At 47.7% G+C, this 24963-nt stretch overlaps 1 protein-coding gene across 2 annotated transcripts; it reads left to right on the top strand.

The window, feature by feature from the left end:
- Window positions 1–31: 31 nt before the first annotated feature.
- Window positions 32–19705, top strand: ILDR1 (immunoglobulin like domain containing receptor 1). Of its 2 annotated transcripts, none has more exons than XM_045001511.1 (8): window positions 32–62; window positions 6665–6835; window positions 8273–8422; window positions 9342–9461; window positions 9600–9746; window positions 13580–13711; window positions 16886–17715; window positions 18734–19705. In XM_045001511.1, exons 1-8 carry the CDS (start codon window positions 47–49, stop codon window positions 18773–18775), a joined length of 1608 nt encoding a protein of 535 aa, XP_044857446.1. In that variant the 5' UTR covers window positions 32–46; the 3' UTR covers window positions 18776–19705. The 2 variants fall into 2 exon arrangements, with proteins under 2 accessions (XP_044857446.1, XP_044857437.1); XM_045001502.1 differs by lacking the exon at window positions 32–62 and adding an exon at window positions 2114–2198.
- The last annotated feature ends 5258 nt before the right edge of the window (window positions 19706–24963 follow it).

Below are 24963 nucleotides of genomic sequence, written 5' to 3'. Positions count from 1 at the left end.
GCAACACACAAACAGAAGGAGCAAAAAGGTCCAGGCACTGCATGGAATGAGTGAGGTTTTGGGTAGGAGTATTGGTTTGGTTGAATGGTTTGGACCTATGAGTAAAGAAACTATCTCCCACTGTTTGATTTTTACTGTGTTCAGGAAAACGGGACTTTAAGTATAAAGTCTATGGATAAACAAGATTGCAATAAAAAAAACCTCTTACTATCTAATCAATTTATCTTCCTAACTGGAACAACCCACAACACTCCTAATTTAGCTAACTACTGTGGACAAACATTTTTCTCAATATAAACAAATTATAACCACACTGTTTTGAACAGGACTATACCAGGAATGGTTGAGCTTTGAATTGAACTGGGTATATTTTTAACTAAAGACTAGAGAGTCTTTGCTTGGCTTAGATTTACCAATGGTATATGGACATTTGAAAACTGTACACTGAAAATGTACTTTAAATTCCTTCATTAAATCCACAGGTGTTCAGCTAAATCCTGATCTTGCAGGCAGGCTGCTATGCCTGTAAAGGTACCCTTTGAAGTCAGTCAATTTGGTTCCTATGCAGGGAGGGTAATGACTTTCTTTTTGTGCAAGAGACAAGTTAGGTGAGGTAATATATTTTATTGGAGCAACTTCTATTGGTGGAAAAAAGACAAGCTTTTGATCTTCCACAGAGCTTTTCTTCTTGTTGTTCAACACAGTGTATTGTGTTTATGAGAGCAGGAATATAGGGTAGTATATGCCAGTAGTTTGCAATTATAGAAAAAAGTTGCTGGAGTTGTAGAAAAAGGACTCTGCATCTTGGAGTAAGAAGTACATGGAGGATTTTTTCCCCTGCTTGTTCTCTTTTCCTCCATGCATCAGAGAAAGCAAAGTGATTTGTCTCCAGAAGGAAGGAATGCAAGCACAAGGACCTTACTTTTCATGGGGAGGGAACTGCACTAGCTCTAGGATTTGTTTGTTGTTGAGTTGGAATTGGAGAAGGCAGCTATAGCGAAAGATGAGCCAGGCAGGGGAGGAACAACTCTAAGGTTTGGCTGTCAGGCATAGTTAGGGAGAAAGGAGGAAGTTTCACAGAGGAAGGAGAAACAATCGCTTTAGATCTAGTAGATGCAGTACTACTTTGCCAGTTGCCACCCTACTACTGAAATTTTGAAAACAGGTCCTCTACAGAGGACATTTCTCTATGCCTGAGTCCTGTGAAATAGGAATAGTAATATTTCCTTACATCATAGAGTTGTTGTGAGGAGACACAATATTTATGATGCACTCGGATACTATGGTGGTAAAGAACATGCAAGTACACAGATAGCTAGGATAGATGTTCAGCCCCCACAAAAGTGTCTACATTTGTCTGCTGTGTGATGTTGCCTGCCTCCTCGTTCATAGTTTTGAGAAAACATGGGAAGACAAATTCATGGTTCAAGATTCCCTCAGCTTACCTGTTTCTAAGTAAATGAAGCCAGGGGAAGTGGGGTTCATCACCTTAAAAGGGGGAAATTTGGAGGGAGCCCCTAGTTAAAAGATTAGCACCTTTTTAAAAAAAAATCCCAAGCACTATTGTGATCAGCTGTGTTTTTGTGCTGGGATTTGAGATGATTGTACTAACTTTAACAGAGGCTGGGTTGTGAGTGTCAAAAGGCTGCGACCCAGGAGCACATGCCAAGAGACGGGGGTTTATTTCCAGTAGCTCCTGCGCCCCGCTGTATTGTAACTCAGCCCTGCGAGGAGACTGGATGGGCAGCATTTGCCTGCTGGACTTTTTAAGGGAACTGTGAGGGGGGCTGAGGGAGGAGTCTCCCCTGGCTGTCAGGCAGGGGGAGTGACTCTGGTTTGTTTGTGAGGGAAGGCAGGTGGCAATGAGAGAGGGAGAAGAGGAGGGGTTTGAGCAGTGAGCGGGGAGGGACCGGCACCTGTAGGGCTAGTGGATGGCAGCGGTTAGAGGAAGGGAAAGGAACCGGAGCAGCAGGTGGAGGAGGAGGAGGAAGGCAGTGGGGGAAGGGCGGTCAGTTCCCTGGGGGAGGGAACCGCAGAGGGCAGTGGGGCGGAGGAGGAAGGAGGCACAGGTGGGAGTGGGGGAGCGAGGCGGAGCGCTGGGGTGACCCTCGGGGGAAGGCTCCAGGCAGAGGGCGGCGGCGCCATGGCCCGGAGCTGGCGGTGGCTGCAGGGGCTGGTCCTCACCTGGCTCCCCATAGGTGAGTGGGGCGGGGGGAGCGGGCTGCAGCCGGGTCTGGCTCAGCGGGAGCCGCGGCCACGCAGGGGCCCGCCCCAGTCCTCTGGGCCCCTTGGAAAGGGGCTGCGCCATGTCCAAGAAGGGCCCCAGGAGGGGGGTGGCGGATCGTCAGCGGAGCCCTCCCCGGCCGCTGGGTTTGTGATTCCTCCCCTCCCCCCCCAAGTACTTGGACTCTTGCTCCCCCCTTTCCTGGAGCAGTTCTGGGGCGGGGGGATCTCCTCCCTGGGGGCCCTGCTCCCCTCCGGGCTGGGGTTCATGCATCCCTGGAGAAGGAAGAGCTGGGCTCTTCCCCAGCTGAGCTGGGCAACCACATGGGGGAGAGGGGAAGATGCTGGGGCTCAGTGGCTAGCCTGAGTGCTTTGCCTTGTCCCTAAAAACCCCTCGTGGTGGGAGGGGGGTGAGTTCCCCGGGAGAAGGGGTGAATGAGGCTGGGCTGCTTTGCAGCCTCCCTTGTGGTTTCACAAAGGGTGACAGTGTAAAGATGGCCAGACATCCAGGAAAAAGAGGCTTCAACAGACAGGGCTCCTCTCTTGAGGAAATCACTGCTCCCAGCCTTGACCCGTTCCCTGCTGGCTGGATGTATTGACTGTAGCATTCCTGGTGGGTTGCTGGACAGTCACTGGGTGATTCAAAGATGGCCTCATGATCTTAACAAAGATCCTGTATTCAGAGGGAGCCAGTGTACAGAGCAAACTACGGAGTTGTGTGCACTCATTGATTGTCTTGTCTGAGAGCGACACTGCTATATGATTGAGAGGTCCCCCGGTGTTATCTGGACCAGTGATCTGCTCCTTGGATTGTGCAATCGAATGACACTAGCCAATGTCTCCGGCCCCAGACTCAACCCTAGGAACCTTCGTCTTGCAGTGTCCAGTTATGCCCGCTGGATGCTGCAAGTTTATATGAGTTTGTCAATTTAACAAAGAAATGGATATGTACCAGGCTTGTTATCCCAAGGGGAGCCTCTGACATGCTTCAAACCAAATGCACTGCTTCAGGTACAATAAACAGATTTATTACTGTGAAGATAGATTTTAAGTGACAGGCAAAAAGGCAGAGTGGTTACCAAAAGACAACAGAAGAAGAGATGAGATCAGGCCTTTGGGAAGAAAGGGTGTTCATTGTGACCATCTCCAACCTATTTGAAAGGAGTGAATGAAGCCTTCTTAGGGCTTGTACACACTAGCACTTACTATGATACAACTTAAGTTGCTCAGGGGTGTGGAAAAGCCACCCCCCTCCCCAAAGCAATGTAAGGTTCGCTGACTTAAGCACCAGTGTGGACAGTGCTACGTCAGTGGGAGAAGCTCTTGCCAACATAGGTACCACTCGGGGAGGTGGAGTAATTATGCTGATGGGAGAGCTATCTCCCATTGGCATAGAGCATCTACGCTAACAGTACTGCTGTAGCAATTCTAGTGTAGACTAGCCCATCAACCCCTGGTAGTTCTTATGGGTGAACTAGTAGTATCCTGTGGCTAACTCTGCTGAAATCAGCAGGTACTTCTATCCGTATCCGCATGGACGTTTGGCCTGGGTATATGGCTGTAAGGAGATGGAATAACCAGTGCAATCATTGCTGTCTCCCTGCCATATACAGCTCTGAAGCCTGACTGGGGCTGATATAGAATTTTCATAGAGGTCAGATGCTGCTGGAAGAGATGTGGCAATAACTTTCCAGTAACTTTAGCTAGGATGAAAACTTACAGACAGGGAGTTAGTCTGCAAGTTCATAATGGCTTCTTGAGAATGACCTAAACCCAGGGATAGGCAACCTATGGCCGAAGGTGGCACGCGAGCTGATTTTTTTTTTTTTCAGTGGCACTCACGCTGCCCGGGTCCTGGCCACCGGTCTGGGGGGCTCTGCATTTTAATTTAATTTTAAATGAAGCTTCTTAAACATTTAAAAAACCTTATTTACTTTACATACAACAATAGTTTAGTTATATATTATAGACTTGTAGAAAGAGACCTTCTAAAAACATTAAAATGAATTACTGGCACACAAAACCTCAAATTAGACGGAATAAATGAAGACTTGGCACACCGCTTCTGAAAGGTTGCCAACCCCTGACCTAAACTATCACGTGTTTTAGGGTAACAGTTTCCCCTCTTGGAGGCAGATGCTGATTAACTTGGTCAGAAGTAGGACCAAGTGGTCTTCATTTGATTTCACCGGTCATCAAGGGCAATGCCATTTCTCCAATGAATATGAAATCTGAGGCTTCAGTAACTAAAAATCTAGCAAGTGTTCAGTCTGATGCTCTCTTCCAGGCAGGGAGAGAGACAGCAACTCCAGTACCCTATTCACTGGCCTATAAAGTCAAAGGATTCTTTATCTAGCTCTGCAACTGACTGTGTAACCTTCGGTGAGTTGGTTAGCTCAATGTTTCAGAAGTGCAGAGCAGCTGCAAGTCCTATTTATTTCCATGGGAACTTCTTGCGTCTTTGAAAACCATCCTTGAAAACTTACCTTTGTGCTTCAGTATCCCCCTCTGTAAAATGGAGGTAATGATATTGACCTATCTTTGTAAAGAGCTTTGAGGTCCACAGATAAAATGCACTATATGAATTCTAGGTACTATTTTATTCCTGCCTGAGAGACACGGTTAGAAATAGTTTATGGGAATGGGATGCTGTGTTCTTTGATTTGAACCTTAAAGGAGATATGCCCCTGAGCCTCTAAGGGTCTAATCAGCTCAAGATTTTGCCAGGTGTAGCAATGTCTTTGCTGCCAAAAAGACTGGGGATGTGAGTTAGAATGAGAACACCAGCAGTATGGGATTATGGAGGAGCTCTTCAGAGATGCAATGGAAGTTAGATGGCTAGCTCACAATGACTTTCTCCTGGAGTTAGGGCAAATAGGTACCCTTTGCCTTTGAAAATCTCTCTCTAAACCCATTTCATCCCACCCTTGCCATATCCTGTCCTGTGTGGGCTACTCTCCCCTTCAGCAGTGTTCGTATTAGGTTATCTAAGGGTGCTGGTGATATCTTTGTTATTATTAATTAAAAGCACACCCTTTTGTGTTTATCTTATTTACCCTTGATAAGGGAATGCTGGGGTGTGACTGAGCTAATGTACTGTTTATTGAAACCTTTAAAAATGTACTCAGTAGATGTAGTTGTTTGGGATGTAAAATGCCACAGACTAGTAAGGATTAGCTATATGGATTAAATGAATTAGGTGAAGAGAGTCAAAATTATACCCTATTAAAAAGAAGTGATGTGAATTGTTCTAAACCGATAAGTGGGCTGCCTGTATTAACTTTCCTGTTGCAGTGAAGTATGGCAGTGTCATCCTTTTCTATCACAGTTAGTGCCAGATATTATTGTGGCAAATAGCTTAGAATGATTTTAAAAATTGATGTTTATATGAATGTGTTGAACCACAGATGTTATGCTCATTAGGCTAACAAGTCTAAGGCCATGCTAATTTACATCTGCAGGTAGCAACCATGGTAATTACATTGCTTGTGCCTATCTACACTTTGCTCCTTGTGTCGGTGGTGCATGTCCTCATCAGGAGCACTTGCATCGATTGTACTGTCAGCGTGGGGCATTGTGGGACAGCTCCTGAAAGCCAGTAAAATGCAGACTCTACACTGACATTGCATTGACCTAACTACATTGACCTTAACTCTACGCCTCTCATGGACATGGAGTTATTAAGTTGGCATAGTGGGGGCAGTTATGTTGGCAGGAGCCTGATGTCAGTGTAGATTTCAGTGTTAGGTCAACATAGGTTGATGCAAGGTAGCTTAAATATAGTGTAGACCAGGCCTAAGAGCTCCTACTTGTGCTTCAGGTCACCGTATGGAGACAGGACTAGATGACTCCTGAGGGTTCGCTGGTCCCGCGGCTCGGGTGGACCTCCCGCAGACATGCCTGCGGAAGCTCCACCGGAGCCGCGGGACCAGCGGAACCTCCGCAGGCACGTCTGCCAGAGGTCCCCCGGAGCCGCGGGACCGGCACCGCCAGAGCGCACCCCGCGGCGCGCCGCCCTGCTTGGGGCGGTAGGATTCATAGAGCCGCCCCTGATGATGCATAGAAATACTTTTATAGGATGCATATTGCATTCTTTGTAGCAATTGGTCCTGGCCATTGTCTGACAGAAAACCAGACTAGATGGACTAATGTGTATGTTATGGGTCAGAGATGGGGACTGGGAATTGGAACCTCTGAGTTCTTAACCTGGCTTTGCTACTGACTCCCTGTGTGACCCTGGGCAAGTTTCCTTATCTGTAAAATAGCTATGATGATACTTCACGTGAAGGGTTTTGAGCCTTCCCTTAGTGTAGCACTTGTGAAAGGCTAGGAGTGAAAGTTGCTATAGAAGGGCAAGGTGGCAGTGCTGCTATTGCTGAATGGCAGCTCTTATGCAACGTCCATTCCCATTGGCTGGTGCCTCTTGTGTTCTCTCCTGCAGGCTGCCTCTCCCTGCTTGTGATAGTGCAGGATATTGAGCGGTACACCACTTTATTTGCTTCTGTGATCCTCAAGTGTGACTACAGCACTTCAGCACAACTGCAGGATGTAGTGGTGACATGGCGCTTCAAATCCTTCTGCAAGGATCCCATCTTTGACTACTACTCTGCCTGTGAGTGCTCTACTCCTCCTCCCTGGGATGCCTCTACAATGGGGAGGAAGGAGGGAGACTCATTGCGGGGGGGGCAAGCCTTTGACACTCTGCCCACAAACCAAACAGTATGGTGGCATTTCCTGCAGGCTCTGGGCTGAGGGAACTTGTGGCAGGGATTGTCACTGAGGGGACTGAAGGCTTTAAGATTCCACCTCTGTAGAAGTTCTGGCCAATAGCAGCCCATCCTCCTCATCGCATCATCACTGGTGTGCGTGGAACCCAGAGCTCTGCCTTTGTGTGGTCAGAAACGAAGGCCCTGCGGGCAGTGACAGTGGGCAGCAAACAGACTTTATAGCTGAGATCTCCTGCCTCCATGGGGTCAGGAATGAAGGTCCACATGGTCACAGCTGGCCAGCAGGGACCAGGCATTATAATTTAAGGGGACTGGAGGAAATGGAGTAAATGCCTACTCTTTGGGGGCATGAGCCATAGCATACTAGAGCCAGTGATGGCCTCTCTTGATTAAGTATCTTGTCAGTCCAAAGGATCACACACTTTACGGAAGTGCAGAACAGTGAACCTTTATCATCCACTCTCCTTCTCCTCCCCTCGATGTGATTACAAGGGAATACCTGTTGGGGCTTAAAGAGGGTTAAGGTTGGTGATTGTATGTACATATATGATTTATCTCCCTTCCATATGCCTCCCCAAGTTTCAGCTCACCAGACACCTGGAAATTGAGGATTATGCTGCTAGCTTGCTCTCGGGAATAAATCCTATTCTCTCTCATCCTCTAATAATTCCACTGGATCCACTGTCCATCTCCGGATTCTATATTCCATAAGTGCCTATAACATGCTAGACTCTGTCCACATACACAGAAAGACACAGTCCTTTCCCCATTCTCAAGAAAAGCAACATGAAAAAGTTGGGGGGAAAAGGGAGACAATCCATACAACTCTGTTCACCTCAAAACTCTATTTAAGAAACTAATATTTTTTTGAAATGGTTGAGATTTGTTCCACTTGTCCCATCTCTCTACTGCATATCTCTGGTCACCTCGTGGTTCCCTCTACACATTGAGAACTGGCCTCCTTTCTGCTTCTCTCTGCTATCATAATCACTGTAGGAGCAAGAACCTTCTCCTCTACAGCTTCTGCATTCTTAAAGTCTCTCCACATCACTGACTTTCCATCTCCATTCACTTTCTAACTCCGTAAAAGATTTTGTCCTCCCTGTTTTGCAGTATGCTTTGCATTAAAGACTCAACACACTTTACTCTGTATAATCACATATTCACTCACACCCAGATACAAGGGATATGACACAGATACACACAATATGTCAGTAAGGGACTCCCTGCTCTTTCTGAGGTGATAGCATTTGGGGTTTCAGATCAGGGCTTGACTCAAATCCTTGTTGTCATCTAAGTTGTGTTTAATGGCTTATTTGTAGCCTACCAGGCTGGGTTAGCTCTTGGCCAGGACCCATCCAATGACTGTAATGACAACCAGCGGTCGGTGCGCATCGTCATTCAGAGACGTGGACAGAGCGAGCCTGTGCTAGGCATAGAGTACAGACAGCGCAAGATCACCATCCAGAATCGTAAGTGACCACTGGGGAGGAAAAAGGACATGAATCCAGTAACAACCCAACATTCTGCCCACCATCACTTCACAAAACATGAATCTGGTCAACTCTATCTGTGACTTACAGACACTATGAGCAAGGCCTGCAGCCAGATTCCTGTTGAATGTCACCACTGGAGGATGTTTGCAGTTCCACAAGCTAAAACTGAGATAAGGGCACTTGGATTTCATGCTCTCTCATAAGCTGAGCACCACAGGGGTTAGGAAGGAATTCTGCACCATATGTGGCAAGTGACCAGGTGCATTATATGGAGTTCACTTTCCTCTGAAGCAAGGTAGTCGCTACAGCCAGACTTGGGTTACTAGACTTGATGGAATGATATGGTGTGATCAGGAGGTGGGATACCAGACTTAATGCATCAGTGATGTGACCTGATGTGGACAGGAGGTGTGATATTGGATTCAATCTGATATGATAAACCCTAGGGATATCTTTCTTATTGTGCAATAACATGGTTTGATGTGGCTGACTGATTCATGCTCTGGAAAAATAATAGGATGACTCCTTATTAGGAGGAGAGAAAAGTGAAAGATAGAGGGGTGTGTACAGTGTAAAGGTTTCATTGTATTTTGCAGAGAACAGGGTGATGTAGTGTACTATTCATAGGTAAGGCTACCCTCCAGTGGCTGAGTCCACAAAAGGGATAAGGGACCTGCTGCTGCAACTGACAGAGGGAGCTCTTGGTTAGCTCGAGAGGCAGTCCTGTATACCGGTAATTTGCTGATGAAGAACCAGGGTTCTAGCTTCCCAATAAAGGGATGGTGGTGCAGCACCTCTCTGTAATCAGTAGCACAGGAATTTTGTTACACTGGGACTGGCACTGCTCTCAGACCCTAAAGTGCCCTCTGCTCACTGTGTGGTTTTTCTTCCCTAGGGGCAGACCTTGTGATCAATGAGGTGATGTGGTGGGACCATGGAGTCTACTACTGTGCTGTTGAGTCTCCAGGAGACACTGCAGGCGACCCAGACAAAGAGGTTAAGCTTGTTGTTCTGCGTAAGTGCCAGCACTCTGTTTTTTCCCACCCATCTGTAAATCTCACCTGCCATTCTCTTTTCTCTCTCACCTCAAAGTCTCTGGGAGATGCTCAGTATTTACCTGCAGCAACTTAATTCCTCTTCTCCTCCTCCTCAGATTGGCTTACGGTGATCTTCATCGTTCTTGGTGCTCTCCTCCTCCTCATACTGATCGGGGTGTGCTGGTGCCAGTGCTGCCCCCAACACTGCTGCTGCCATGTCCGCTGTGCCTGCTGTCCAACCCGGTGCTGCTGCAATGAGGAAGGTGAGGCAAAAATTGGCATGTATATCCCACGTACTACGGCACCCACAGATACAGAACATGTCTTATATCACTCAATGTATGGGGAAAGCTACCCGGTGACATTTCTCTGGCTAATGTTACCCTCAGAACAACATTTCTAAAATGAGAGGTGGTAGTCTAGACAACATAGTCCCCATCCCTTTCCTCCCTCTTTGTCCCATGTCCAAAGGAAGCAACCCCCACCTCATCTCTCTCTCTCTCTCTCTCTCCTCCCCCCTTCCACCATTTTCCTCACATGGCTAGCTCAGTGTCATTTCTTCCCTATCCCACTGCAGTTCTTCTACCCCAGCAGCTGAGGTAGGCAGGGACTGCCTTGTCCCAGGAATCATGGTAGAGACCCTGCCCTTAGGTTCATTGACAGAGCTACAATCCTAAGTGCAGTTCTGCTCCAAAAAGTAGCTTTATAAAAGCTGAATTTTTGTGTCACTATGGCTAGCTCTAAACTGCTATAGTTTACAACTAAGGCCAGATTACCCCATCTCTGGGCCTTCAGACAAACAGCCACTTCTGCTTGAGTGTGGAGGGGAGGCCCTGGGGTGGGAGGGGTTGTGTGTTTGGAGAGCAAGCCCTCGTGTTGTAGTGTGGGAGGTCAGTGGCTCCTGAAGCAGTGGCTCCTGTCCCACAGGGCAGGGCCTGGATCCCTGCAGTGGGCATTGCAACCTGGCACAGGGGGTTACAGCACCACATAGGTTTGGTCCAGGTTGGGCTGCAGAGGGTGGCCATAGGCAGAGGTCAACTTTTTTGTTTGCTCCTCCTCCTTCTTCCTCTGGTTCCTTGACTGTAATTTGTGCTCTTCTCCAGTCCTCTCCGTTCTTCCGCACTTTTCCCTTGACTGCATGCTGGGATTTATGCGTGTAGAAACCCTCCAAGCAATTCTTCCTTTTCTGCCTCTTTTCAGAGGTCCTTATAGCTGTTGCTCTGCTCCATTGCTCTGTGACCCAATTCCTTTTGGTCTTTATTATTACTATTTATTGAGCATCCAGAAAGTTACTTGTCTCCTTCCAAAATAAACAAAGAATGGGATGCTAGAGGCATCTCAAAATAAGTTCCTGGGATAGCAGAACGTTATATGGAAAAACTGGGTATGTCCCAGTACATCCAGAAGAACACAGCTCTTTAGACACACATCCCCACACATACAGTATCTTTGTTTGCTTGGGCCACTAGAGGGCGGCCCACACCATCTGAAGCAAGAAAAGCTGCTGATGATGTCCAGGTAAAGGTTAAGGACCTGGTTTTTTTGAATCTCTTAGGGTATGTCTAAAATGCACACCAGTGGCGTGTGGGGTACCTGTAGCTGCACACCACAGTGTAAACAGGTTGCATCCACACTGTGGTGTGTAGCCACATGTCAGTGAAAAGCTATGGCAAAGGGGAGCTGCCAGAGCTTTTTCCCACTGACTCCTCACTGCCGCAGCCTTTCCCTGTGGTGAGAAAAGACTCCTGCATCTTGATGCTACACTGTTAAAAGTCCCAGTGTAGACATGGGAGGTACTGCTTGGGCATGTAGAGAGTCATATAGAGTGCATAGTCACAGGATTCAGGCATGTCTTACTCTACTCACCTAAGCAGTACCTCACAAATTACACTGTTATTTATACACGTGTTAGGGGGGCATGCATCATACGTACTCTACACATCTCCATAAGGAGTGTGTAGTGCAGACATGCCCTTACTGACACTGATTTTGATTTTGGTAACAAAACAGGTGGGTTTATCTTGGATTGGGGTTTGCATTATGTATATAAACACAATGCTCAGTGCACCAAAATCATCCCTAGCGTAAGCAGGTGTCAGTCCAGTGGAAAGTTCTAGGATAAACTCATTGGTCTAGACTGGGGGAAACTGTGTGTGACCCTTCTATCAGCAGCTTTTCCTACTACAAGCCCCTGCCACTCCATTGGTCTGTAAAATAGACATTCAGCAGGTGTGCAGAAAAGTGTAATCAGCCTAAGAGTTAGGCTATTTTACCACTGTGACAGGTTGCCCCTCCCCACACTTTTCGGGGGTGCCACTGGATGCACTGGGGTACCACTGAGCTTCCCAGACCCACCAGCCTGGGTTCCCTTACACTCTGCTGGTGTGACAACTCTCAAGCTCCCTTCCAGCACACATACAGGCAGGGCCACACCCACCTGCAGGAACACACACACATGCTGAGATCAGCTCTGTATGGGAAAGCTCAACTTGGGGACTACCCAGCACTCAAGTGCACACCCCCTCTGGGGTGCAAACCCAAAATGGTATTGTCTTGCACTGCACAGAGAACTGTACAGCATAAGCTCATGAGAGAAATGACTTCCCTGAGTTCACCCAGCAGGTCATTAGCAGAGCAGGGAAAAGAATCTAGGTCTCTGAGTTCCTAAGGCAGTGCTCTATTAGGCTGCACTGCTCTGAAAAGAAACCAATCAGGATTAGAGCACTGTAGTTATTGACTTCCTAGCCTGTTACTCAGACCACATGACACTGGTCTGAGCTGGGGTGGGTGGATGGGTGAGGTGAGGGTTGTGTGAGATATGTGTATTGGGGGATCCCCAAACCACATAAGAACAAACAGGTGTTTTCACTCTAGGTGGCTTGTTAGATTAAGGCAAAATGAAGAAATTCCCTGCCCCAGAGAGCTTACTCTGCCCTACGCTGGTGAGGACAGAAAAGACACAATTTGTTGTTGTGTGTGGACTCACTACTTATGGGTGTCCATAGAAGAAGTGAGTCTTCAGGAGGGACTTGCATGGGGAGTGTGTGGTAGTTGGCAAACAGATATGGGGGGTGGGAGCATTCCACATATCGGAGGCAGTATAGAATGGGAGAAGGTGAAAAGGATTTTGAGACTGGCATCTTTGGTGGCGCACAGGAGTTGGAGTGGCAGGGGGAATACAATGAGAGGAAAGATCAGTGGAGTAGACCAGAGCCAAGTTTGTAGCACTTTCACGGTTAGAACAAGAAGTTTAAACTTGGAAGGGGAGAAATTCAAAGTTGGGGATGACATGGTCAAACTGGTGAGCAAGAAAGATAATTTTAGCAGCGATACTGTGCATCGATTGGAAGGGTACAATACTGTACAGGTGTTGGATCAGCCAGAGAGAAAGAGGTTGGCGTAATCCAGACAGGAGCTGGACAGAGCATGACAGAGTGCCTTAGCTCTGAGGACAGAGGAAGGGATGGCGTTGGAGATACATTGTGGAAGACGAAAAGGAAGGATTTGGACAGTCTGCATGGATGGGGCAAAAGAGAGCAAGGAGTTTACTGTGACTCCTCCATCATCAAACCAGCTATAATTCTGGGCAAAAAGAAGGTTGGAAGTGTTGTCAGCAATGATGGGGGAATGGAGGGATTAAAGAGGGATTAAGAGGAAGAAGGAAGTGTAAAGTGCCTCTCTCACTATGTGTAAATCTCCATCTTGAACTGCTTCACAGCCCTCCCCCTAGTGAAAAAGCAGATGGACCTTTTACATTAAAAGGTGCAGTACATAACAGAACCATTCCTCACAAGGGAACTCTTTCCCAGGTGCCTTAGATAGTTTTGCACCCCAGCAGAATTCCTCTGTTTCCATTTCTAGCAACTACTCTACACCTTCTCTTCTTTCCTGGGTCATGCTCGTTATGCTGGATCCTCCCTGCCTCTGTTTCAACTTTGCCCCAAGCCAAAGAGAGCCCTTCATGTGGTTGATCTCCAGTAATTCTCTATTGCTCACACCCACATGCTGCCATATGCCAAGCAAAGTTTGTATCAAGAGCGCTGGGCAGGTAGCGTCCCTGAGCAGAAACGCTGTAACTGTGTCTCTTCTCGCCTAGCCCTGGAACGACATCGGTTCATGAAGCAGACTCGGACACTCATGCCATGGATGACACACCACCCGTTCTACGTGGGAGCTGACAGGAACTCCCAACTCTCTTCTTACCAACTGAACCCATTGCTGCAAAAAGGTGAGCCCTTGGGTATCCGTGCAGGGAGAGTGAGGCTGGCACTTGAGTCTGGTAACTCCTTGGGGTCTAGTAACTTGGCTGTGCTTCCTCAGCCACAGTGGTGATGAGATGTTTCTACCATGACTCAGTTATATTCAGTGGTGAGCTGGAGCCGGTTCCCACCAGTTCTGAAGAACCGGTTGCTAAAATTAGACTTCCGTGGAGAACCGGTTGTAAAAGGGCCAAGGGGTGGGCAAAGAACTCCGGTCCACGGGCCGGACCATCCTGTTGCTCCCAGGATTCCCAGCTGGGGAGACTGAGGCTCCCCCGGCCCCTCCCCCGCTTTCCCCCAGCTGCAGGTGGCCAGCCGCGAGCACCAGCTGGGCAGCTCAGCTGAGCTCCGGAGGAGTCCTTGCTGGGCTGCTCAAAAAGCGGCAGCAGGTGGGGGGGGGGGGGCGCGCTGCTGCAAGCTCCAGGGCTGGCTGGAGGGGAGGGGGCAAGTGGGGCAATTGGCCTGGGCCGTGCAGGGGCCCCTGGCCCCACAAGGATGTCTCCCCTGGGCCCTCCCCCACTTCCCCCACCCCGCAGAGCCGCAGCATGGCCAGCAGCTGGGCAGCTCAGCTGAGCTCTGAGCTGCCGGCAAGGTAAGGGGGAGGAGGGCTGCTGGGGGGGGGGAATGGGGCAATTTGCCCTGGGCCCCCGGCCCCATGAGGATGTCTCCCACAGCCCCCCCTTCCCTCGCAGAGCTGCAGCGTCCCCAGCAGCTGGGCAGCTCAGCTGAGCTCCTGAGTTGTCCTGCTGCTTTGAGCTGCCAGCAAGGGAAGGGGGGGCTGCGAGCTCCAGGGCTGTGCGGGGGGGGTGCAAGTGGGGCAATTTGCCCCAGGCCCTGCAGGGCCCCTCGAGGTATGTCTCCCCCAACCCCTGCTTCTCCCCCCCCCCCCAATCAGAACTTTTTATAGGGAACCGGTTGTTAAGATTTTGGCAGCTCATCACTGGTTATATTGTACCATGGGGTAAGAGGGGATCCAGTCTCTCTGCCCTGGAGAGGGAGCTACAGGGGTTATGCTGTTCATAGTCAACTCCTTATAGCCAAAACTGACACACAATGAGTAGAAGGCAATTCATTTATGCTGCTACCAGTCTGTATAAATGACAGAGGACAAATGGTCCTCAATACCTCTATTACAGGGGTCCCCAACCTTTTCAGGACCAGGGACCGGTCATGCCTGCGGAGGGAGCGCTCGTCCCGCGGCTCGGGTAGACCTCCCGCAGGCGTGCCTGCGGGAGGTCCACCGGCTCCGGTTGAGCTGCCGCAGGCATGACTGCGGACAGTTCGCTGGTCGCGCGGCTCAGCTGGACCGCCCGCAGGCATGCCTGCGGCAGCTCAACCGGAGCCGGTGGACCTCCCGCAGGCGTGCCTGCGGGCGGTCCAGCTGAGCCGCGCGACCAGCGAACCATCCGCAGTCATGCCTGCGGGAGGTCCACCGGAGCCCCGGGAGCAGCGGACCTCCCGCAGGCATGACTGCGGAGGGAGCGCTCGTCCCGCGGCTTGGGTAGACCTCCCGCAGGCGTCCACTGGGTCGGTTCGCGGCCCGGTTTGTAAGAGCCCGCGGTCCGGTACCGGGCCGCGGACCGGGGGTTGGGGACCCCTGCTCTATTACATCTAACAAAGAAACAAGGGAGGATTCATATTGAGCTTAATTCTTGCCTGTTATTGGTTCCTTATGTACATTTTCAGCCCTCCCCCCACCTCAAAAAAGTAGTCAGAGTTGTAAATGAGTGTCAATAATTTAAGGAAAAGGTTAAAAGACTGTTGTACAGAGACGAAGATTAGCAAATCAGAGTAGGATTTCTTATAGAAAAACTGTAAAAAAGCAAACCCTGGAAAATAAGGAAATGCAGCATGCTGTTGTCCCAAACAACTTGAACTTTGCCCTTGTTCACCATCAACTTGAAACAAGTTTTGTAATACTGTCCTGACAGCCATACAGCTGCACAGCGTGCATCTTCAGATTTAGCTCTTGCAATTTCAGGACATATTACAAACTGCTTTATATGCTTATTGCTGGAAGACCTCCTAATCAGTGATCTCTTACAACTAACTGATATTGTCCACCATGCTTCTGTGCATGTTGTCTTTGTACAGCCAGTCAGTTAGCTCCTATAGCTGCTCATCCTTTAAGCTCCATTTTCCTGGCCCAACTGTACATCTTGGCCTTGTCTACACGACTGGAGGAGATCGATCTAAGTTACACAACTTCAGCTATGTGAATAACGTAGCTGAAGTTGACGTACTTAGATCTACTTACCATGGGGTACACACTTCGCGATGTCGACTGGAGATGCTCTCCTGTCAACTCCCCTTGCACTTCTACTTCAGGTAGAGTACAGGAGTCGATGGGAGAGCGATCTGCCATCAATTTGGCAGGTCTTCACTAGACCTCCTAAATCAACCGCTGATGCATCAATCACCGCACGTCAATCCCCCAGTAAGTGTAGACCAGGCCTTATACTCATTCTATGTGTAACTAAATGAATTTGAGACTGAGCCACCAAGGCTGGCATGGTTTAAGATGTGGTACTCTGACACTTATCTATAACACATGTCTGTTAGGAGAGTTCATGCTGGCGGAGGACAGGGGCAGAATTAAGATTGTTTGGAATACCATAAGTCTGTGTTCATTACAGTTCATTAGTTTGCTACTCTTTATGCTAATCTTCATAGTACTTAGTTTTCTTCATAGTATTACAGTCACAAATATGAATCAACTCTAGCTTCACAAAGTTTTGCATGTGAATTTACATTTTGGCTTTTGACGAAGTTGGCAGGGAAATGAACTGGTGTCCCCGCCATACAGAACAATTTGTTCTTTTTCAAGCAGCTAAATTAGAAGAATGCCTCCTGAACTGACATTCCTGGTTTGCTGGATGACCCTGTGACTTATCACCTCTAAGTTCCCCAGAACACTCCAGCCCCACTACTAGCTTGGCTTTGGTCCTTGCTGCATGTGGTGTGGGAGCTAGATGGCTTTGCAGGGGCCTCTTTGCCTAACAGACAGAGAGGGGAGAAAGTATCCGATAGCTTAGTTGGGCTCCTTTTTTACTCAGGAGAGACAATTTGCTCATTAGCAGGGAGGGGGGTGTCTCCTTATTGCCTCCCCCTGACTGCTGCTCTCCCTTGTCCCCTATCCTTAGATGTCTCTCTGCAGAGCAGCCTCCCACTGGTGCATTCACAGAGCCAGCTGCCCCCCAAAAACAACATCCTGGACTATCTGGAGTCTGAGATCCAAAACCTCAACCTATCCCAGCCCCTGCTACCCTCCCACCACTTTGGGGCCAACCAGCATCCCAGCGTGCTCTCCTCCCTGAGCTCGGAGGTTGTGGAACGCAGGGTAATCCAGCTGCCTCCCATCACTGAGCTCATCCCATCCTCGCAGAGGAGCAGTAACTTGTCTCACCTGCAGCGAGCTGGCCATGCTGCAGGACCCTGGGGCTCCACAATAGAGGATGAGAGGGAGGACTGGAGAAGACGCCAGCCCTTGGATGGAGATTCTCACTCCAGCTTCGATCGGGAATCCTGGGACAAGGGACGAGACCAGCCGCCTCAGAGGCAGGGGGAGGGCAGCTATGAGGGCAGGCACCGGAGTTCGAGGCAGGATGTTTCACCCATGCGCCGACCAGACCGTGGTAGGTATGGTGGCATCTTCTACCCTGAGGAGGCCAGGGAGCGCTCGGGCCGCCGCTTTGACCCCAGGCAGCAGCCTGTGGAGAGGCAAAAGTATCAACACTCCAACAGAAAGGGCAGCAGTTCAGAGCAGCGGGGGCGCCAGCATCGCAGCTACTCTCCTCCAGTGCGGCGAGAGTCGTGGAGCTCAGCAGAAGAGCACAATCGCTTCCAGGGGAACAATAGGCAACGCCACCGTCGCTCCCCAGGTTGGCCAGAAGACAAGCCACCCAGTTACCGCTCACTGGAAATCATCCCAGCCAAGGACAGCAGACACAGAAGCAGCGTGGGACAGCAGTCGGTGAGTCAGAGTCCCTGACTGTTCTCTGTTGAGAACGGTTAGCCTCTCTGTGTGTGGGAGAATGGGTGTCAAATGCGTGCTGGAGTCTGTATGTCAAGGTTGGGGTTAGGTGCAAAATGTCCCACACAGCTTGGTTGAGGGAGGTGCTGAATTCTTCCCCATTGCGTGCACACACAGTGTAGTTACGGTGTGTCAGGGTAGGAGGGGTACCAAATTGTTCCCCTCATGCACAGCCTTGGGAAGGGGTATCTGTCATCCCAAGGCACAGGGGGTGGGGTTTTTGTTAAACTTTGATTAGTTCCATTTTTTTAAATACTTCAATTGGTGTGTTACTTCTATAAGTCTCTGCTATTTAAGAAAATTAACATTAATAATTTTGTAAGGAGCAAAATATACCTTTATAAATACCTGTATCTAATATGGCCAAAACATTCAGACTTGAGCACCTAAAGTTAGGCACCTAAGTCCATATTTAGGTTCCTAAACTAGTGGCCTGATTTTCAGAGGTATTGAGCAGTTAGTGCCAATTCTACTGCAGATACCTGGACTGAGAACTGAACTTGCTTCACACTGAACAGGGATTAGCTGAGAACAATTTTTGGGAGCTATCAACCTGGGGCAATATTTGAACTGGCAATGCAGGGGCAAAAGGCTTCATATCCAATTCCCAACCTCTGAGTTATCCAGCCCACTCCCTACATCCCCTGACTTTTTTTTAATACATCCCAATTTTTAGGAGGTGTGGGGAAACAAGTGACCTCCAAGTCCCTCAGATGTAGGATCTTAAAACAGAGGGCTCTTGTCAAATGGGTCATGCCCCACAGTAATGTGGTATTCCCCTCCTCTCTCCCCTCTCCTGTCAGAGCTACAAAGATAGGTTTCCCTTAGAGAAACCTAGATCCAGTTCTAACTCTGTGCTGGTACAAAGGTCCTTGCTGCTTTGCTACAGAGTGGGGTAGGGAGACATGCTTTCTATGTTATCCCCACACTTGTGATTCTCTTTTATTTTCTCCTGCAGGAAAAAGGAAGTTCCCGCAGTGGGAAAAGCATGGTCATTTAACACCATGGTGGAAGGACTGAAACTCCCAATGGTTCTGCTTTGGGGCTCCCTTTTGCCCTCCCAGTGTGTAATTTGGGATGGCTACTTCTGACTGAAAAGGAGACCTGAAACAACTGGATAAAATAAAATGTAGTGGAGACCAAGGAGGAATCTGTGCGAAGGGTGCCAGGAGTTCAGTGGCTTTATAACACCTGAAAACCTTCTTATTCCTTCCTTACTCTAGAGACTTTGGTTTCAAACAGACCCTGGTTGTGGAACATGGTCCCTTTGAGAGTAGAGCTTCTGGTGGCACTGAACAAATAGCATGTCCTCCCTCTCGGACTTCAAATATCACCAAATGTTGTGCATGTGGCCCTGAGATTCAGCACCAAACATTAGAATGTTCGCTGTGACTAACAAGTGGTTGTTTCCTTTTGCCTCAGTGAGTTTCTGTGGTACAGCCCTTGATGAAACTGCCAAGCAAACAATTTACTGTGTGGTAAAGGAAGCGTCAGAATACTATGCGCACATGCGGATCGAAGTGCACTCTCTACAAGAGCGCACAGCAACTTCTGTGCTCGGAAAAATGCCTGAAAATTGCCAATGCTTCCAATTTATATTGACACATACCTTAATAAGGACATGGAGAGGCTCTGCCTGGCCATTTGACCCAGACTCTAGTGTATTCATGAGTTCAAAGTACTAATCTACAAGGTTCTGTTATCATAGGCTGATGCTGTTTTCGGGGGCTGAGCTATGGGTAACTGCCATCCTGGCAACAGTGGCCTGATTTTCAAAGTTACCAAGCTCATGCTTGTTTTAAGTCAATGGGAGCTTGATGATACCCTGTCACCTCCAAAAATGATGACCTCTGTGGGTATTTTTTTTGAGGAGTCCACCCTTTCCTGAGCATCTCACGTGCTCTGCTTTCCTTCTTGGCCTCTGTCCTCCTGAGGTTTGTATGGGGAAAATGGGCTCTAGAAGACAAATCTTGTCCCCTGCTTTGCTATTGCCTTTCTAACATGCTATTAGCTGATCTTTACCCTGAACATAGCATTTTTCCTAAACCTGTTGCTCAACAGAACTGTGGTTGGGTTACTCTTGGATTAAGGTGCCTGCCTATAAATTACCCTGTAACTAAAAGCAAAGAGAGAATGTCCTTTGGAAACCAATTGCAACAGGCAGAATAGCAGGTCAGTCTGTGGTGGGGTTTTTTTTTGTTCTTGGCTGAGTTGCGAAAGACGAGACAAAAGAATCCTTTTCTCTGGATGTTGAGATAAGAGGCTTCCGATCACCATGGTAAAGCTGCTTTGTAAAGGCACTTTGTGAACTGCTGACAGTAGGGTTCAGCTCTTTGTGTGGAGCTTTGGGAATGGCTTGTATATTATTTTGTAATTCGCAACACCTAAAGGTTGGTCAAGACCTATTCTTACTTCATCCAGTCCATTTCCCAGCTGGCACAGGATTGCTCTCTACAAGACACTTTAAAACTAAAACTATCAGTGGAGTGCCTGCCACTTCCTTTGGGAAACTAGCTTACAGGAGTGATTTTGAAAATGACCCTTTTTTTGCACTCTTGTGGGGAACCTCACTCTGGAATTCATATAAAGTGCTTTTTCTCCCTCCCTGGGGCCATGTGTACACCAAATAAATGAACTCATGGATAGCACTGGTGCAAGTATCAATGGAGTGGTGTTACCACACTAAGTGTGTTCTTTGTGTTTGTGGTTTTTCCCTTTGCTCACACTTGGGCAGTACTGCAACATGGTAGCAGTGCTTTCTCTGGGTATACTGTCCCACAGTTCCCAGCACTGCTGCCTGAAGCAGTGGCTGCGAGTGGATTCTGAAAGGCCGTCTGGTAACCTAGGGCCACTGTGAAAGGAGTCAAATTCCCACAATTCCCTGGGAACTAGTGACATTTCTTAGTTCTTCCCTCAAACTGAGGGCAAAGGATGAACATCCAGCGCCTTCTTATTGTTCTATTAAGAGGGTTTTTTTCTGGATTATCCTGAAAGAGTTGGAGACCAAGGCCAACAGCTGATGGAACATCTTACGTAATGATCACCATCTTGGCCAGCACAGCAGGGATTGAAACAGGGACCATTGGAGCTAAAAGCTTGAGATCAAGATCCAGGCTGTACTGCAGGAGACTAACAAACTCACCTCTTCTCTGAACTGGGGGATGTATAACTTGCATGGACTACTAAGTCACACATGCCTCACACATGAAATAGCTGGCTCCATACAGAACTTGAGGATGATGCTCCCAGGTCTAGTGTTGCTTCTGGGTCTGTTCCACGGCTGCACATCTGTGCAATCAAGTTCATCTTGAGAGCTGTGATGGACACAGCAGGGACTGCCTAATTTTATGTTAGAGAAGACTTTTCTGTATTTCCATTGTGAGCTAGTCCTAACATGGCAGCAACCAGAATGTAAGGATGAGGGCTCCATTCCCCATTGAAAAAAGAGACAATTGCTCTGTGGAATCTGGCTATCTTGGATGGATCTGTGAAAATTATTTAAAGATGAGATTTTAATGATATGTTGATGGTAGTGGTACTTATGTAATTCTGATGGTTTTAATACATTTTTCTCTGTGTGGTTGGCTAATGATTTTGTATTAGTTATGAAGAGTTGGTGGACAACTGAATCGATATTAAAGAACGGCATTTTTGCCCTTTCTTCCCACATCAGTATCTCATTCTGAGGGTATGTCTACACTTAAACCATTACAGTGGCCCAGCTGGAACACTGCAGCGTTGCTGCTGTCTGCACTGTGTCAGGAGGATTCTCTCGTTGGCATAGGTAATCCACTTCCCCAAGAAGTCTTTTTGTCAACCTGGGGGTAGTCAGCACAGCTCTCTCTCTCTCAGGGGTATGGATTTTTCACACCCCTGAAAGCTGTAGCTATGCCTTTGTAAGTTCCCCATATAGACCAGCCCTGGCACTCAGCATTGTCCCTCTGCTGAGCAGAAGCTGATGTCTGGGGCTGAGCAAGTTGACTTTCCAGGGAGGAAAAATCAATAATATGGATTCTGGATATATTCAGTGTAACTCGCTTTATCTACATGCACCCTAGTTCTGAAATGAGATGATCAAACAGCATGCAGCACACTCCCTTCTCTTCTTCCTACTATCTCAGCCCAGAGCAGTGCCCAGCTCCCAAGGAGCAACTTCACCCCATGAACTGATTCTTATAAGAGCCCAAGGCAGATAGTAAACTGCTTTTTGCACAGCTTCTTCTTTCCCTCAAAGCCGCCTCTACACAAAATCTTCCATAACTCCAACCTAACACAGCATGTCTTCCCAAGAGGCAAAACTTGTTTGCATGCTAAGGGCTGTCCTAAACGGAAAAGTTGCATCAGCATAACTACATCTCTCAGGAGTGTGAAAAAGCCACACTCCTGAGAGACATAGTTAAGATGACCTAAACCTTGCTGTAGACAGCTAGGTCAGCAGAAGAATTTTGCTGTCTACAGCAAGGTTTAGGTCATCTTAACTGTGTCTCTCAGGAGTGTGGATTTTTCACACTCCTACCTACCTCTCCCAGAGGGAGTAGCTTACCTAGACTTGAGCAATAGGAGAACCCCTTCTATTGTTGTAGTAAGTGTAGTGCTTCAGTGTGGACAGTCAGGGGCGGCTCTAGCTCTTTTGCTGCCCCAAGCACGGCAGTCAGGCTGCCTTCAGCGGCGTGCCTGCAGGAGGTCCCCGGTTCTGCAGCTTCAGCGTACCCACCGCCAAATCTGCAGGACCAGCGGACCTCCTGCAGGCAAGCCACCAAGGGCAGCCTGACTGCCGCCCTCACAGCGACTGGCAGGGTGCCCAGGCACGTGCTTGGAGCACTAGAGCCTGGAGCCGCTGCTGACTACAGTCATGCAGCTGTGTTGCAGTAGCATTTTTAAGTGTAGGCATAGTCTGTGGAAAAAGAACATGAAGGTTACATGTAACAGTGCTCTTTGGTGATGACTGTCAGAACGGTACGATTGTATTAATGACACAGCTTGGGGCTTTTGGCCTAACACAGAGGAAGTGAACTCTCTTCTGCCCATTCCCCACCAGCTCTGTAGTAGAGCTGAAGAAATTATTTGTGAATAATTCATTAATTCTGGTTTTGACCATGTTTGGGCCCCTATTTTTGACAACATTCACATGAGCTAAATTCTGCTTCTATGAATGTTTTTGGGAAAACTAATTTCAAACCTGTAGCTGAAACATTTAATTTTGTGATTAAATGATGGACACTAGTAGTTTAGATTATCCAGTCGGGGACTGGAAACAATACTGTGTGGTTTAGATAACAAAACATGCAGCTCAAATAATAAATACTCATACTTGCACAAAATGGAGTCAAATTCACAGACTGCAGTTTGTTTGCACAAAAGTTTCCAATAATTACAAAGAGCAAATAAATTCATAAGTCAATGAGCTTGTGTATAGGTGTATAAATTCATTTCCAGTTGCGGATTCAGTTCTAGTCTTTGTGGATCCTGTTGCACAGTCAAAGGAATATCCCTTGCATACAAGAAAATTCCTATATCAATAGAGATGAAGTGGGTGCAAAGTGATTCTGCTATAACTAGACCCTTTCTTGTGGGTAGTGAGTATGTGTGAACATCCCAGTGCAAGCTCTCCTGGCCTGCAGGGCAGGCAGATATTGATCCTGGCAACTGCTTTCCACTCATTGCTATAGAGCTATGAGTGGTATAAAATCTTCCATTCTCACTGAACAAGAATGGACCCATGGCTATCTTATGTATTTGCAGAGCTCCTATCACTGCAGTAGGTAGGTACCATTCCAGGACTGGAGGCCGAGAGGCTGCTTTTTGTGTAACTGCAGAGTTATTCAAGCAAAGTAAACAGTCACATAGACTATTGGCAATTGCGCAACCCATAACTGAGTGTTCCTGGGCCTTTTTGTAATCTTAGAGCTTGTCTTCACTGCAGAGCTCACTCAGCTCCAGTGAGAGGGCCACATAGCAAAATAACCCTCAAACAGCACAGAGTGTTTGTGTTAGCAGCACAGTGTAGCTATGTCTCCATTGCATTATTAGACCCAGCAGCACTTGAGCTTCTACCACACCCCCGATGGGCCAGCTAACTTGAGTTTAAAGCACCAGTTAACCTGAGCTGGAGATTTTTTACACATGCGTGGGAGTCAAGTTAGGGGCAACATTCAAATTATCTTGAGCTAATGCTGCAGTGAAGACAAGCCCTTTTGTAGTTCTGCATCTTGTTTAATCTCTACAATGTGCCTTGTACTATTTTTCTACAATGTCATTCCACTGTGCCAGCTGTACAATGAAAAGCCAGATGGTAACTGATGTTTGTATGTTTTGGTGTTTGAGTGATTGTCAAATGTATAATTAAAAGAAATGAGAACTTCTAGCCATTTGTATCTGTGATCTGTCCTTCCTACTTAGACCAAGAAATCAAGTGCTTAAAGCAGAAGAATGGGGATCAGAAAATCTCAGTTCTAGAGTCACTCTTAGAACAAACCTTAGAGCTGCTTGGACCATGTTCTCTCCTTCCCCCTGGAAAATTTTGACTTTTTGTCAAAATGAGAAAAATCAGGGGGTTGGTCAGAATTTTTCAGTTTTCAAATGGAAAAATTGAAATTTTTCAAGGAAAGCAGACACTGAGACCCAGATCCCCAAATATGTCCCCATTACTCGTATTGAGGTGCCAAATTCCCAATGAAATCAATACTTTTGAGGACTTGGGCCTTGCTTTTGTTTAAAATGCAGTCTCCATCAAGAAATAATTTTGACAGAGAATTACAGGACCTTAATCAAGTCACTTTACAAATCCCTCTGTCTCAGTTTCCCTCACTGTCTGTCAAATGAGATAATGATACTTATCCTGTGGTTGTAAACTGCTTTGAGCTTATAAGTGACAACAGAGGTAAATAGTACTATGATGTGCTTATTAATTGGGTCTTGTTTTAAAATGAACTCTTTGCTTTTTCCATATGTGAGAGAACATACTAAATGACTGACTGACTTTTCATTAGAAATACAAAAATACATAGTGTAAGAAGAGGAGAATATAGTTGCTGTTTGCATAGGTGCTCAGTGGGAATGGGGGGTAGGGTATGAAGCAAACACTAGCTAAAGGCTCAGGATCTAGTCTCAGCTAGACTGACCCTCCATTACCCAATCCCACTCCGCCCAAGACTTGGGACTCTGTACCTCCTGCCCATCCCACTCATC

The sequence above is a fragment of the Mauremys mutica genome, chromosome 1 (genome assembly GCF_020497125.1).
Source record: "Mauremys mutica isolate MM-2020 ecotype Southern chromosome 1, ASM2049712v1, whole genome shotgun sequence".
Lineage (NCBI taxonomy): Eukaryota > Metazoa > Chordata > Testudines > Geoemydidae > Mauremys > Mauremys mutica.
Note: the sequence above shows the minus strand (reverse complement) of the source record. Positions and strands in the feature narration are given on the sequence as shown.

Coding starts and splice junctions, on each gene's coding strand:
- ILDR1 (XM_045001502.1), top strand. CDS start 2,144: ATGGCCCGGAGCTGGCGGTGGCTGCAGGGGCTGGTCCTCACCTGGCTC. Junction 2,199..6,664: donor CCTCACCTGGCTCCCCATAG/GTGAGTGGGGCG, acceptor TCTCTCCTGCAG/GCTGCCTCTCCCTGCTTGTG. Junction 9,462..9,599: donor GGTTAAGCTTGTTGTTCTGC/GTAAGTGCCAGC, acceptor CCTCCTCCTCAG/ATTGGCTTACGGTGATCTTC.